This window comes from Microcaecilia unicolor, chromosome 10 (genome assembly GCF_901765095.1).
Source record: "Microcaecilia unicolor chromosome 10, aMicUni1.1, whole genome shotgun sequence".
NCBI lineage: Eukaryota > Metazoa > Chordata > Amphibia > Gymnophiona > Siphonopidae > Microcaecilia > Microcaecilia unicolor.
In genome coordinates this window covers 55,070,632-55,084,688 of record NC_044040.1, presented here as the reverse complement: position 1 = coordinate 55,084,688, position 14,057 = coordinate 55,070,632, and the positions used below count along the sequence as shown (strand labels likewise).

Genomic DNA, 14,057 nt, shown 5'->3' with positions numbered 1-14,057 from the left:
AAGGGAAAATGCACGGCAGGGACTTTTTTCATTTGTATGAAGTCTTTCTTGAACATTTCTCAAAATAGTATCACAAAATACAGCACTCCTGAACAAGTAAGTCATAACATAACTGATCAGCAAGATCTAAACATCCAGAAGTACCAGCGCACTACGAATGCTGGCCCCTCCACGGCCAAATGCCTTGGATTTGGCCAGGTTTGAGATGGCCAGTTCCAGTTTCCATTATCGCTGAAAAACAAAGTCGGCCATCTTAAACCCGGCGATCTGTGGCATTTGGCCGGCCCCAACCGTATTATCAAAACAAAAGTTGGCTGGCCATCTTTTTTGATAATACGGTTCCGGCCAGCTGTTGCGGCGGCGCCAAAATAGATTGCTGGCGATCGATTTTGCCGGCGCCGTTTGATTATGCCCCTCTATGTGTGCACATGATTTTTGAGAAAAAAATAGAAAATACATGCATACTTTTTTGAAAAATCCAGAAATATGCTTATGTCCTAACTTCACTCCTTAGAACGCCTCTGTTTGTCATGGGTAAATTTACAAATTTATATATCTAGCGATAGATAGATAGATAGATAGATAGATAGATAGATAGATAGATAGACACATATACAAAGAGCATGCCTTGAGTTTAGCTAACCATCAAATTATCCCAACTGACTCTGCACCACGCATCGTGTTCCCATAATATATCTGCTCTTGGTCCCTCAGCTCTATGGTAAGCCATATAGTAGAAAATCTTTAGCATCATATCTGTTAGTTGAATGTTCTAATGCATGCTTATTAGGTGTATCATTAGTATTATGCTAACATTGTTTTATATCTCCAGTATTTGAATTCCATTGCTGTTAAATATGTATATTTTTGATACTGTTTCACGGTAGTTCTATTATTAGGTTTCAATTTACTGTTTTCAAGTTTACCTCATTTATTGTATTTAGTTTATTCTTGGTTATTTTACTATTGTTATGCTGTTAACAAAATTGTAAGTTTTATGTTAAACTGTACCTGTTGTACACAGCCTTGGGTGAATCTCTTCATAAAGGTGGTTAATAAATCCCAATAAATAAATGAAGTGGCATTACATACTTAGGGCCTCTTTTATCAAGGTGTATTAGTGGTGAATGGGCTTTGTCGGCATTGCTGCGTGGGAACCACTAGTGTGGCTTGTTAAGAGGCCCTTAATGTGCCCCCATAAAACTTGAGCACTTTTAAAACCAGCCCTTTCTAAATTTAAATTGCTATTTTCTGTGTGGAAAATAGCTTTAAAAGTGTATCCCTTTAGTAAACTTTAGAAGCGTATTTTCAAAGCTTACAAAATGAGCCCCAACTTTGTTTCCAGAAACATACAAGGGGTTGCTGAATCGTTTCAAATGATTAAAACAATATTTTCTATTGCAGAACCCAACAGTAAAAGATTTAATAGGGTTTGGTCTTCAAGTGGCAAAAGGTATGGAATACCTTGCAAGCAAGAAGTTTGTTCATAGAGATCTGGCTGCAAGAAACTGCATGTAAGTAATAAAGTACAATAACGACAAATAAGGGAAAACCAGAAAATCCACCAGCAGCATAGCATTCCAAAATGTATGATATAGTATAGCATTTCTGTATAGGGAATTCAAAATACTGTATACTGTAAGTATGTGTTTGTAATGAACTGAGGGCGATGAAACCAAATCTGCGGCCAAAATTCGCCACTCAGTTGTAGCCAAAACCAAAACTGGCCACTATGGCCCAGCTCCCAAATGGGAACAGCCCCTCATTCTCCCCCCTCCCCCGGACAGAAGGAGTCCTTCTCTGTTCTCTCCCCAAACAACAAGCCCCCATCAGTAGGCCTTCCCCTTGGGCCACCATACAACCCCTAGTGGCTAGCTGGGGCAGGAGCAATCCCCAGTCGCTCCTGCCCATGCAGTGTCTGCTGTCAAACTGGCTTTCACTCCTGCTTATGCCGGCTCCAGTCTCAAAATGGCTGCCGTAACTTTCAGCAACAGTCTTGCAATGTTGTGTGCCAGAGGTATGGTAGGCCCAGGGGGGCTCATTCTCTTCAGAAGGGGACCAGCAAAAAGTTTTGGATTCAGACAAAAATGCACCAGCATTTTTGGATGAAACTGAAACAAGGCTAAATATGAATTTTGGGCTGGTAATGGCGCCAAAACCGAAATTCGATCGGCCTCTAGTAATGCGTTAATTATGACTTGAAATCAACCATTTTATCACCCCACAAAAAGTCTTAGATGTATTTGAAATGTTCTAAATAATGGTTACTTCATATAAATAGAATATTTTAACATTGAAATTATATTTGTTCATATATTCTGTTTTATCAGTTCAGTTCAAAAGTAGGTGCAAGCAAGAGAGAGATCTCAGCTGAAGGAGAGAATGGGTGAGATTTTAGAGAAAAAATCCCTTTCCTTTAACTGGTGTTGCCCTAACCTGCCTTTTTATTGTTCTGCATGCGCTGGTATAAAATATCCATTAAAATAGTGTTCTGTACAAGCTTGCATTGAGGTCGGTAATTTGAAACGTACGCCCATGAAAAAAAAAAAAGAAGCTGGCATCTGTTAAACATGCTTGGCATAACTTTGGAGTAAAACATATGTAAAACCAGCAAGAACAAACCAATCTGTGGCATTATTCTGTTGATTCAACACCCTGGAATTAATTGCATAACACCAGTGCTAGTATATTTCATGTGTAATGCACCCAAATTATTCTCTCTGCTGGTAAAAAATATGGTAATTATGTAAAAACCAATTAACCTTGTTTTTCAAATTATACTGTGTTCTTTAAAATAGAATTTAGAACTGGGACAACTCACTGAGCTTGCAGCTGGATTTTGAACTGTTAAAAGTACACTGTTTTAAAATCGACTTGCTACTGATCTGGATAAGACACCACCAGGTCTGGGGTTGGAGTTTGAAAGGATGGGGGGAGGAGAGGATTTTCTGGTAAATTGGTGGGGGGCGTTGGATAGGAAGAGTTTTGTTTAACAAACATAGAAACAGAAAAACTGTTTTTCTTATTCTTATGCTTTGCTGATTGATGCAGTTTTCTGTTGTACTCTGGCTCAGGGGCATAGCTAGGTGGGGCCACGGGGGCATAGGCCCCCACAGATTTAGCCCTGGCCCCATCTATTTTTGACCCCTCCCGCCACCGCCGACCCTCCTCTGCTGTCGCCAGGTACCTTTGCTGGCAGGGGTCCCCAACCCCCGCCACCCTTAGTCTTCTTCAGCGCCGGTCTCCGGCGCATTCGCTGTTCTGTGCTGTGAGTCATGACTGACGTCCTGCATGCACGTCCTGCACATTGATCAGTGAACACGCCGGTAGCACTGAAGAAGACTAAGGCTGGCGGGGATTGGGGACCCCCATCAGCAAAGGTACCTGGCGGTGGTGGGGGAGAGTCATCGTCAGTTGGGGGGGTCAAAGGTGGCAGAGAGGGTCAGCGGCAGCGGGTGGTGGGGTCCGAAAGTGGTGGGGAAGAGTCGGCAGCGGGGGGGATAGGGTTGACAGCTGGGGGAGGTGGGCTAAAATGTGCCCCCCCCTGGACCCCCCTCCTGCCGAGGTCTGGCTGCGCCCTGGAGTCTGGCTCCTTACCTTCTGCATTTGCTAAAAGATATTCTAAAAACAAAATAGAATTTAGAAATTGCATAAAATAACAAACCATCTGTCATCATCCCATTTCACTCATGGAAGTTTTTAGTCACCTGCTTCACAAGATACCCAAGAAGTGCAGTGCTAGGGTGGTAATAGACATCCTGCCATTCCTTATTGCTCTGTCTCATAAAGGAATAGTGAACTCCAGTCCTTGGGTACAAAAGATAGATCTGGCTTTCAGGGTTTCCCTCGTGAATATGTGCATACCTTTGATCCAGATTTATTTGCATATGCAAGCTAACCTGAAAAACACAAGGGGTGTGCAGGCCAAGATTTTTAATTTTGTTTAGTTTCATGTATGTATAGGATTTTTTTTTTTATGTCAGGGGCAATGTCATCAATAGTCCATACAATTTGAGTGATAATATGCATTATTGTGCAATAGTAGCACTACCGCTAGAGGTTGTGGCTGCTATTTTGCACCTGGAACTGGAATGGGCAGGAGTGATTAGGGTTCACTCCTGTCAGGTCTACTACCCTAGACCACCAGAAACCCTAAGGGAGGCCTATAGGGGGCTGGGGAGGCTGCTCCTGGAGGAGGGAAGGCTGCTCGAGGAGGGGGCAAACTCTTAGAGAGGGTTTGGGAGGGGTTAGCTCTTGAGGGGAAGAATTCCGGATGTGGGATGTTCTGCTGGGGTAATCAGGAGGGGGTTTATCATGAAGGTGGATGCTATTGAGGGGGCGCGCAAAAAAGATGTTCAAGCTGCCACGCATAAGTTATGCAAGCGCCGGCCAATGTACAGTGCCAGCATCTACATCGCTAAATGGCCAAAGATAGGACAGCCTGGTCCTGGAAGCTTCCCAGCCAGTCAAGTTTTCAGGATAGCCACAATGAATATTCATGAGAGAGATTTGCATTCACTGCCTTCACTACATTCAGATCTCGCTCATGAATATTCATTGTGGATATCCTGAAAACCTGACTGGCTGGGGTGCCTCCATTACCAGGTTTGGTAACCACTGTGCTAATGGTAACATTAATACATAACCTGCAATTAAAAAAATAGAGGAAACACCTCCAAAAGGTACTATGTTAAATCTGGGCTTAGCATACTGTAAAATTCTGTTTTACAACATGTTAAACTCAAATTGTAGTGCACTTTAGTAAAAAGGCCCCTTATGAGTCGCAAGCAGTGGTCAGTGTTTTCTAGTGATAGAGCCAACCTTAGTAGCCAAATTTGAAAACTGAAACACACACATAAGCTGTTCTTCATTTGTATAAGAGCTTTTAATGTAATAGCCATGTTCTTTTGAAATATTATGCCATGAGGTAGGCACACATAACACAAGCATAGGGATATCTTTGTTGTTCAAAACAAACTTTTCCAGCTAGCTTCTAGCTCTGAATCTTCAAATGTTATGTGGCTGTACATATCTGACAAATTTGAAGACACTGATTTACAGGCTGTCCTAATTTTAAAGACATAGGATGACAGCTATCAGAACTATTCTTGTCAACAGTCTTTTTATATAAAGTTGTTAAAAAAAAAAAAAAAAAAAAAAGCACTCACCTGAAAATGTAAGATTATTTTTCTGATTACAAGCAGGATTGAGTAGATATAAAAATGGGTGAAAGATGGAATCACTTTTGCCGAGTTCAGGCCTTGGTGTAAAGTTCTGAGCATATGTGACCCTTCCCGCATGCAGTGAGCTTTTCAGTACTTCAGTTTTTTGTTTCCCGCTCAGCTGAACAGATGCATAAACAAACATTTCATATTTTGGTGAGAAGCTGTTAGCCTCTATGTGGTGTTCAAAGATTATTTTTCATCATCTTGCTCCTTTAAAAAATACAAAGGGTTTACAGTCTCATTGTATAAAAGACAGAGAAATATGAATTGAGGCATCTAGGTCGGGACGTCTCAATATTTCACAAGTATTTAGAACAGAATCTGCTGACATAGAGGCTATTCGCAAATACAGAGAAATGGATGTTATTGTGCTGAGTACGTGCAAGATAAACATCCATTTTAGAAAAAAAACCGTGGAAAATCTCAATGTGTTGAAAACCAGCACAAAAAACATTTTTATACCAGCACATACATATTTATGTTGCCGAATAGCAAAAGAAGCATGTATGTGCTGGCACATACATGTTTATCTTAGCCAGTTAAGGAATATAAACATGTATTTTCCCTTGCCAGTTTGGGTTTTTTTTTTTTTTGGGGGGGGGGGGGATTCAAAATCCACTGGGGGATAAGTGGACAACCTCTCATAATCCTTCCAATGGAGTGCTGCTTGGTCGGAGCAGTTTGCTAAAACCTAAATGCTAAGAACATAAGTACCTAAGCATCATACTGAAACAGACTGAAGGTCCATCAAACCCAGTATCCTGTTGCCGATAGTGGCCAACCCAGATTATAAGTATCTGACAAAATGCCAGATTTAACACAGCACCTTTTGGGGACGTTCCTCTATTTTTTATTTCAGGTCGTGCATTAATGTTACCATAGCATGCAGTACCTGCAGAGAGTTAACATGGGAATACTTACCGCCTCCTATTTACAAGGTACAAAGTACACTTACATTAACTGTGCGTTGGCCATATTTTCTTGGCCTCTGACTGCGTTTCTTGGTATTTGAGGATCTTCTCCTCTCCACTTGATCCACTTGGAGCTGACACCTCTATAATTTTTCTGTATTTATCCTTTACCACTGTGTCTGGTTTTCTTGTAACCAGGTTTTTATCAGTCGAAATGGGAATGTTCCAGGTGATCATAATCTCTACATTCTCTACAGTTGTCTTAGGGTCAGGATCCCAGGGCCTTTCCACTGTAGACAGTGGGATTGAGCAGGCATGCAGTCTTTCGACCATCCTGAGAGCTGTGTTCCTTCGTGAGTTGTGGAACTAACTGAGGAGATCACTGCTCACTGGAAAGAGACCACTCGTACTCAGAACTTTACATTCTGAGCTCTAGAAGATCTGTTCCTTCCCAGCATTGTTGGATCATATTTCTCACTTGTGTGCCACAGTACTTGTGTGTACTGTCAATGAAAACACCCGTTACAGATGAGAAACAATACTTTGTTTCCTGCAGTCAAAAATGTCAGGGTTCAGTTGGTGAAAGTACAGAATATGTGTAGGGGGTTCATTTTAAAATCCCAGCCCATGCTTTATTTTGCATCCTCTAAAGCAAGTGGAAAGTCTTAACTGCAGTCCCTGCAAGCACCAGATTTTAGAAGGGCAGCTCCATAGGAACTTTTTCAAAATTGTTCCCTAAATCATTCTCATTTCATTCCATTTTAGCATGATATGCATCTTTGTCTTGATAATTCTCTTTTTAAGGGGTCCTTTTACTAAGACTCACTGAAAAATGGCCTGCGCAGGTGTAGGCGTGTGTATTGCATACACGCAGGTCCATTTTTCAGTGCACCTGCAAAAAAGACCTTTTGGGGGGGGCGAAAATGGACGTGTGGCATAATAAAAATTGGCGTTCGTCCAATTTGGGCCCAAGACCTTACCGCCACCCATTGACTTAGCAGTAAGGTCTCTTGCGTTAACCGGGCGTATCAGATGTGTGTAAAAATTAGAATTATCGCCTGGGGCACGCGGTAGCCAGGCGGTAGTTCTAATTTGACGCGCATAGGCGCCTACACGCCTTAGTAAAAGGGCCCCTAAGTTTTTTACATTTGATTTGCGTCTTTCTCTCTATTGGCAACAAATGGCTCTGGATGAAAGATAATTGATTTGATACAGAACTCAGCTAATGTTCACTTCTTTTCTCGGTTTTGAACATTAACCTTCACTTGCTAATTCGTTTCTCTCAGTTCCTTTCCCTTCTCGTGCCTCATGTATAATTGCACCCTTATTTGCACCCTTATTTGCTTCCTGTGATGAAACCACTTTCCTTCCTCTGTTCATTTAATCCACTCCTTTTGTGTTTTCAAAACTGTTGTTCTCTTAAGTTCTCTTCTACCTTGATTTCTGTTTTTTCCTTCTCTTATTTCTCTCCACCTTCATAACCCACTTGAAGATGGGTCCAAAGGAAATTTGCTCCGACTTAACTTCACCATCACTGTAACAACAGTTTTCCCTGTCTCCCCAGATGTATCCCTTCCATGGCACATGCCCAAGCCCTGCGGGCACTGTCAGACAGGATACTCCAACTCCTGTCTGACTGGAACTATTTGTTTAGCAGTCTGCCAATTAGATGATGAAACTATTAGTCAACTTCACTTTTTTCATATAAAACCATAGCAACGTGTCGTAACACTGGCAAGCACAATGATCAAAACACTATACAAAGGTACAAATTTTAATCCAACAATTTATCACACCTTCATTCCAGAAATCATTGCATGATAAAATTCTCAGTTTATGGCCACAGCTGGATCAAAAGGTAACCTAGTACAAGGACAGCAAACATAAAGCCCATTATTTAAAATGAGTTATGCATTTGCCGGCAAATGCAAAACACAGGAGCTGGCAGGCCTTGAGCCTGCGCAAGTTGCTCCTGCCCAGCTTACAGTTATTTCAGTGTCAGCATCCAGGCAGTGCCAATAAGGAGGAATGCTGGTCATGGCAGAGGGTGGGTGAGGAGGGGTGGGAAGAGAGATGCTGGTTATGGGAGAGGGAGGATAGAAATTTGAGCCAACTGAACTATAAATTGAGATCACCATTTTTGACCTTTTGGGGGGGGGGGGCTACAAATCTCAGCTTATAGGTAAGTATATATGGTAGATCAATGTTTTCCAAACCTGTCCTGAATGTAGCCAGTTGGGTTATTACCATAATAAATATGCATGGGCTAAATTTTCATACAGTGGACTGCATGGGCTAAATTTTCATACAGTGGACCTCCAACATATGCAGATTTTTCTCCTGCACATTTATGACAATCCTGAAAACTCAACTGGCAGTGTCTCCAGATGAGGATTGAGAAACACTGATTTAGATGACAAAGGCGCTCGTTTTCAAAGTAACCTAGTACTATAGGTTACTTTGAAAATGAGCCCCAGAGAATTAAAATTTCATGAAAAGTTGAATACATTTTAGAAAGGTAAAATGACTTGGCAAAAATAGGGCTTTATCCCAGTTGTTGGGTCATCAGGTATTTGGCCCATCTGTGAGAGGTTTTCCCACAGAAGGGTAAGTAAAACTTCTTCCACCCTCATCCGTGCTAGGATCTACCCTATGGGAAAATTTCTACTGAATTTAAAAGTAGTGCTGAAATATGAAAGGGTTGCCAACTTTGACTTGTTGGAAATGAAATTCACATCATCTGTATGATATTATTCTTATAATCTAGACAGGGTCTTTATATTTGGTAGGCAGATAACATTTCATCCACGGAGGAACCACTGTATTTAACTTATGTACTCAGCAAAAAAAATGTGCTTTTATTTTTTTTTTTCTTTAGGCTTGATGAAAAATTCACAGTCAAAGTTGCCGATTTTGGACTTGCAAGAGACATTTATGATAAAGAATACTATAGTGTACACAACAAAACCGGTGCAAAGCTGCCAGTGAAATGGATGGCTTTGGAGAGTTTGCAAACACAGAAATTTACAACCAAATCTGATGTGGTAATATACAAATGAATCCATTTTTCTACCTTATTTTCCAAATAGTCTAAAAAGTTCTTATACACAGCCATGTGAGGACAGTAGAAGAAATTATATCGAGTACAGTTGCTAAAAAGTTTCATAAAAGCATTCATTCCTTGACACACAATAGTTATAATTCAAAAATGAAATAACTCACATATGTTATAATTTTTTCACAGTGAAACTATCTCGAGCTGGCCCAGTTGGCCAAATCAGCTAAATGGACCCAAATGCTTATTCACTCATCCATAAATGCAGGGGCTCTTATAGGTTAATCTACTTAGTGCAACATCTGCCCAACGCCATCAATTAACTATACATTGTCTTCCCTTGCGACTCTGATTTTATTATATAAATCTTTTAAATTGCCATCACATTGTTCTTTTTTTATCTTATACTTTTTTTGTATTAACTTCAATACTCATTATCTACAGGACCTCAGAAGCTCAATATGTGAGATGGCCGCAATGCATTTGTCAAGAGCCACAGCTCTAAACTCTTTGTGCGCCATTGGCTCCTCATCGGTCACCTCCGTCCTGCCCTACAACAATTACTTTACTTTACTTCACAGGATAATAAAAGATTAAGACTTAGCTTCGGCTACGCCACCATTGAAAGCTAAGTCTTAATCTCTTATTATACTGTGAAGTAAAGTAATGCAGACTTAACGCAGGAGTACTGAGTGCGCCTGTGGTAATTTTTTTTGCAGGTCCCCACAATAATGGAAAAATTAGCATGGGACTTGCACAAAAATATATATATATTTTTTTTTTTTTAATTTAAACAGCCCTAAATGCTGATGTATTAAATTTGATCTTAGAGTGCGGGAAAATCCCATGTAAAAATGCATTAAGCTCAGATTTTCGTATAGATAAGATGTGCTACTAGTAACTGAGTTTACAATAAAATAACAACACATCATAACAGTAGCCCATGTTGATAACTTCCTCCCTTAGTCTGGCTACAAGTTTGTGCAGGCTTTCATAGGTTTAGCCAGCTTAAAAGGTGTTACTGGGGAGTAAAGCAGTGTGTGCACGTAATTTTCAAAAGTACTTGCACTGTTTGACTCTCCACCCTCTGCTTCTCTCTCCAGCAACCTGCACAAATAGCAGGTGCAGAGTATATAGGTGCATTTAGCACGTCTCCTTTATGCTACCTGATTTTCAAAGAGAAGCCACCTACTTTCTCTTTGAAAATTAATTTCAATTAACCATGGTAAAAGTGCCCACATACTTTGCAACTACATATGATGTTAGAAAATTGCTCCCCCTATATGTGCATTGGGCTGAGTCGAATCGATTAGATTTCCTGTTACATACAAAAAGCTGTTGGAGCAACTCTGCTTGTTTAGTGTAACTTTTTAGCTGTATGATATTATTATTATTATTATTTATTTATTATTTATTGCATTTGTATCCCACATTATCCCACCTATTTGCAGGCTCAATGTGGCTTACAGAGTTATGTAAGACATGTTCATTCCAGGGTGTCAGTTACAAATAGTATCTGTACACTTGCAATAAGTAATGTTCAGAGAAAAGTAAGGGAAAAGAGAGTGAAAGGTGATAAACAGGATAATATAAAAGGTGTCCTTTTAATAACGGGTGGGTTGGTGAAGTAATTTTGTGACGTTATGGGTTCTCTTTGTAGGCCTTGTTGAAGAGGTGTGTCTTCAGAGCTTTGCGAAAGTTGGTTATTTTGTCAATGGATTTCAGGGTTGTAGGTAATGCATTCCACAACTGCGTGCTTATGTAGGAGAAGGTGATAGCATGTGTCAGCTTGTATTTTAATCCTTTACAGCTGGGGAAGTGTAGATTGCGAAATTTGCGGGATGATCTAATGGCGTTTCTGGGAGGCAGGTCCACAAGATTTAGCATATAGATTGGGGCGTCTGCGTGGATGATTTTGTGTACTGTTGTGCAGATCTTGAACGCAATGCGTTCCTTGAGTGGTATTCAGTTCACAAAACATAATGTCCGTTCAACATGTTTTATTTTTTCTTTGACTTACCTTTTCAGTGGTCCTTTGGTGTCCTGCTGTGGGAACTTTTGACAAGAGGAGCACCACCTTACCCTGATGTAAATTCCTTCGATATAACCATATACCTTTTGCAAGGGCGAAGGTTGTTACAGCCAGAATACTGCCCTGATCCACTGTGAGTTCAAATTTACTAAATCATGCTACACTGCCCTCTACAATTTTAAATTCTTATTTAATTAACTAATGCATCTCTTCTTTTTTTTTTTCATTTAAAATCATTTTAAAAATCCAGGTATGAAGTCATGCTAGAGTGCTGGCACCCAAAATCTGAAATGCGTCCAACGTTTTCCGAGCTGGTTTCAAGAATATCCATGATCTTCTCCACGTTTATTGGGGAGCATTATGTTCACGTTAATGCAACTTACGTCAATGTAAAGTCTGTGGCTCCTTATCCCTCCCTTCTACCATTGCAAGTAAACATAGATGGGGATGCAGATACATGATCAAATGTGTACACAAGACTGAGGCCAAAACACTGACTTTGGTAGTGTCAACTGACTTGAGTGTGTGTTGTAAACTACTTGTCCATCACCCAGTGTCTGTGAAAACACTGATTTTGTGTTTTGTCTAAATTGCACTAGTCTAAGGACATGGTATCATTTTTTAAAGTTATAGTATGTCATAGTGAAATCAGCACTCACAGTGAAATAAGTGGGAACAAAATTGGGTTTGTATCCCAGCTATGATTACCATAGGTAGTTATAAACAGATTTTCAAAATGACCTGTCCCGAGTAGAAAATAACATACTGCATCATATTTCTAAGATTAATGAGCATTATTCTGCTACACAGCCCTTAGGAGCCAATTCACTAAAGGATGATAAAAATGGGTCCATGGGACCACTTACACAGTTTCAAAATACTTTTCAATTCTTTAAACATTTAGTATGGCCTTTGAAAATACAGTAGTAGTATGAGGTTTTTTTCTTAGCTAATTCATAATGTGTTCAGTGTCCTCCTTCAATATTGACCCATTCACAAAGTCTTTGATGCCACTAATCTGTTGGCTCAATGAATTATGGGGTTTCATTAATTAAGAGCTCAACTGTTTTGCGAGATTGATACACTGGAGCTGCATCCTGTTGAAAAACAAAGTTCTCAGAAATGTTTTGAATTTCAGGCAGAAGTTTCTGCTGCTTTAGGACGTTTTAGGGTTATTTGGAAAAATGTTTGGGGATCCCGTTTTTCCAGACACCGTGTAATTCCACAAAACAGATTCAAAAGAGTCAAGGCTAGTGGTGTTTGCTGGCAAAGGGACTATTTCTGTTTGACACGGATTCAAGTAGTGAAGAAAAATGAAGAAAAGCATTACAGCCTTACCTGTGGAATGGCATTGGTTTTTCTTCTGCACTTTCAAAAGCCCAAATACGCATTCTGGGGTAATTTTCTAAAGCTTTTTCTGTGTATAAAGCCTGTTTTACACATGGATGAGTGCTTTTAATTGCACAGCCACATACACATGTAAAACGTAGGCACATGAAAAGTGAGTCTACTTGTACACAATCTGCGCATATTTGGAAGGAGAAGAGACAACTGTGATGTATATGCATATTTTATAAAATACTAGTAAAACAGGCCCGTTTCTGACACAAATGAAACGGGCGCTAACAAGGTTTTCCTCGGAGTGTGAATGTTTGAGAGAGTATGTGTGAGATTGACAGTGTGTGAGAGAGAGAGTGAATATGCGAGTGTGTGTGTGTGAGAGAATGAGACTGCTGGGTGCGAGTGTGTCTCCAGCCACCCAGCGATTCTACTTTTTCCCTGCCCCCCCCCTCAAGCCACCCACCGATGCTCTTCTCTCCCCTGCTCCCCCTCCAGCCACCCAGCGAGTCTCCTCTGTTCCTTGCCCCCCCTCCAGCCACCCAGCGATTCTCCTTTTTCCCTTGCCACCTAGCGAATCTCCTCTTTCCCCTGCCCCCCTCCAGCCACCCAGTGATTGTCCTATCTCCCCTGCCCCCCCTCCAGCCACTGCTCCACTTTAATCAGCATATATTAAATTCCTCCCATGTGCTACAGAAAAGCACCAAGCACATCCTATATAATAAAACGCATCTCCAACGTTCTGAAGCCGAGAAAGTGAAGCCTTGAAGCATTCATGTGCTCTGTAAGGCTCCATCTCCTCAATTAACGACACGTAGTTCCGGAACATTGTCGGAATGCTTCATGGCTTGAAGGCTTCACTTTCTTGGCTTCAGAACGTTGGAGGTGCGTTTTATTATATAGGATGTGGGTACACACACACACATTTCCACGTTTTCTGGAGCAGGTGTGAATTTGTGTATTGGGGCTAGTTCTGGGAGCTTGTTTTATAAAAGCAGATACACATCTAAGTGTTCTGTTATAAAATCACCCTCTCTGTGCACACCAGGGGTGGACTGAACATACGGGCAACTGGACCTGAGGGGCCCAGATGCTCTCTCTCCCTCTCCCCTGCAAACTACAGCCTCCACCGTCACCCCTTAAAGGGCCCTGGTGGTCTAGTGGCCTCTTCAGGGGCAGGAAAGATCTCCACTCTTTCTTGCCCGGTGCCGCTGCATTTTCAAAATGACTGCCGATACATATCTCGGCTGCCATTTTGAAAACACAGCATCGTCAGGCAGAGCAGTGGCAGCGGGCAGGAGTGATAGAGGGATCTTTCTTGCCCCCCCAAAGAGGCCACTAGACCACCAGGGTCTTTTGAGGTAGGACTGGGGTGGTGCCCCAGTGTGTGGGGGGTGGCAGTGTGCGGATGGGGCGGTACAGGCAGTGCCCAGTGGGGGGGGGGGCCCAATGACCCTTGGGGCCCAGAGCACTGTCACTCCGCCTCTGGTGCACAC

General features: G+C 41.4%; 1 protein-coding gene across 1 annotated transcript in view; it reads left to right on the top strand.

Moving 5' to 3' along the window:
- Positions 1-12,854, top strand: part of MET (MET proto-oncogene, receptor tyrosine kinase) — a 238,537-nt gene extending 225,683 nt beyond the window's left edge. Inside the window, exons 18-21 of the mRNA XM_030216229.1 lie at positions 1,405-1,514; positions 9,015-9,180; positions 11,220-11,356; positions 11,474-12,854. Of these exons, the coding sequence (XP_030072089.1) occupies positions 1,405-1,514; positions 9,015-9,180; positions 11,220-11,356; positions 11,474-11,684 (624 nt within the window). The 3' untranslated portion in view covers positions 11,685-12,854. The remainder of the gene's footprint in view (positions 1-1,404; positions 1,515-9,014; positions 9,181-11,219; positions 11,357-11,473) is intronic.
- Positions 12,855-14,057: the final 1,203 nt, after the last annotated feature.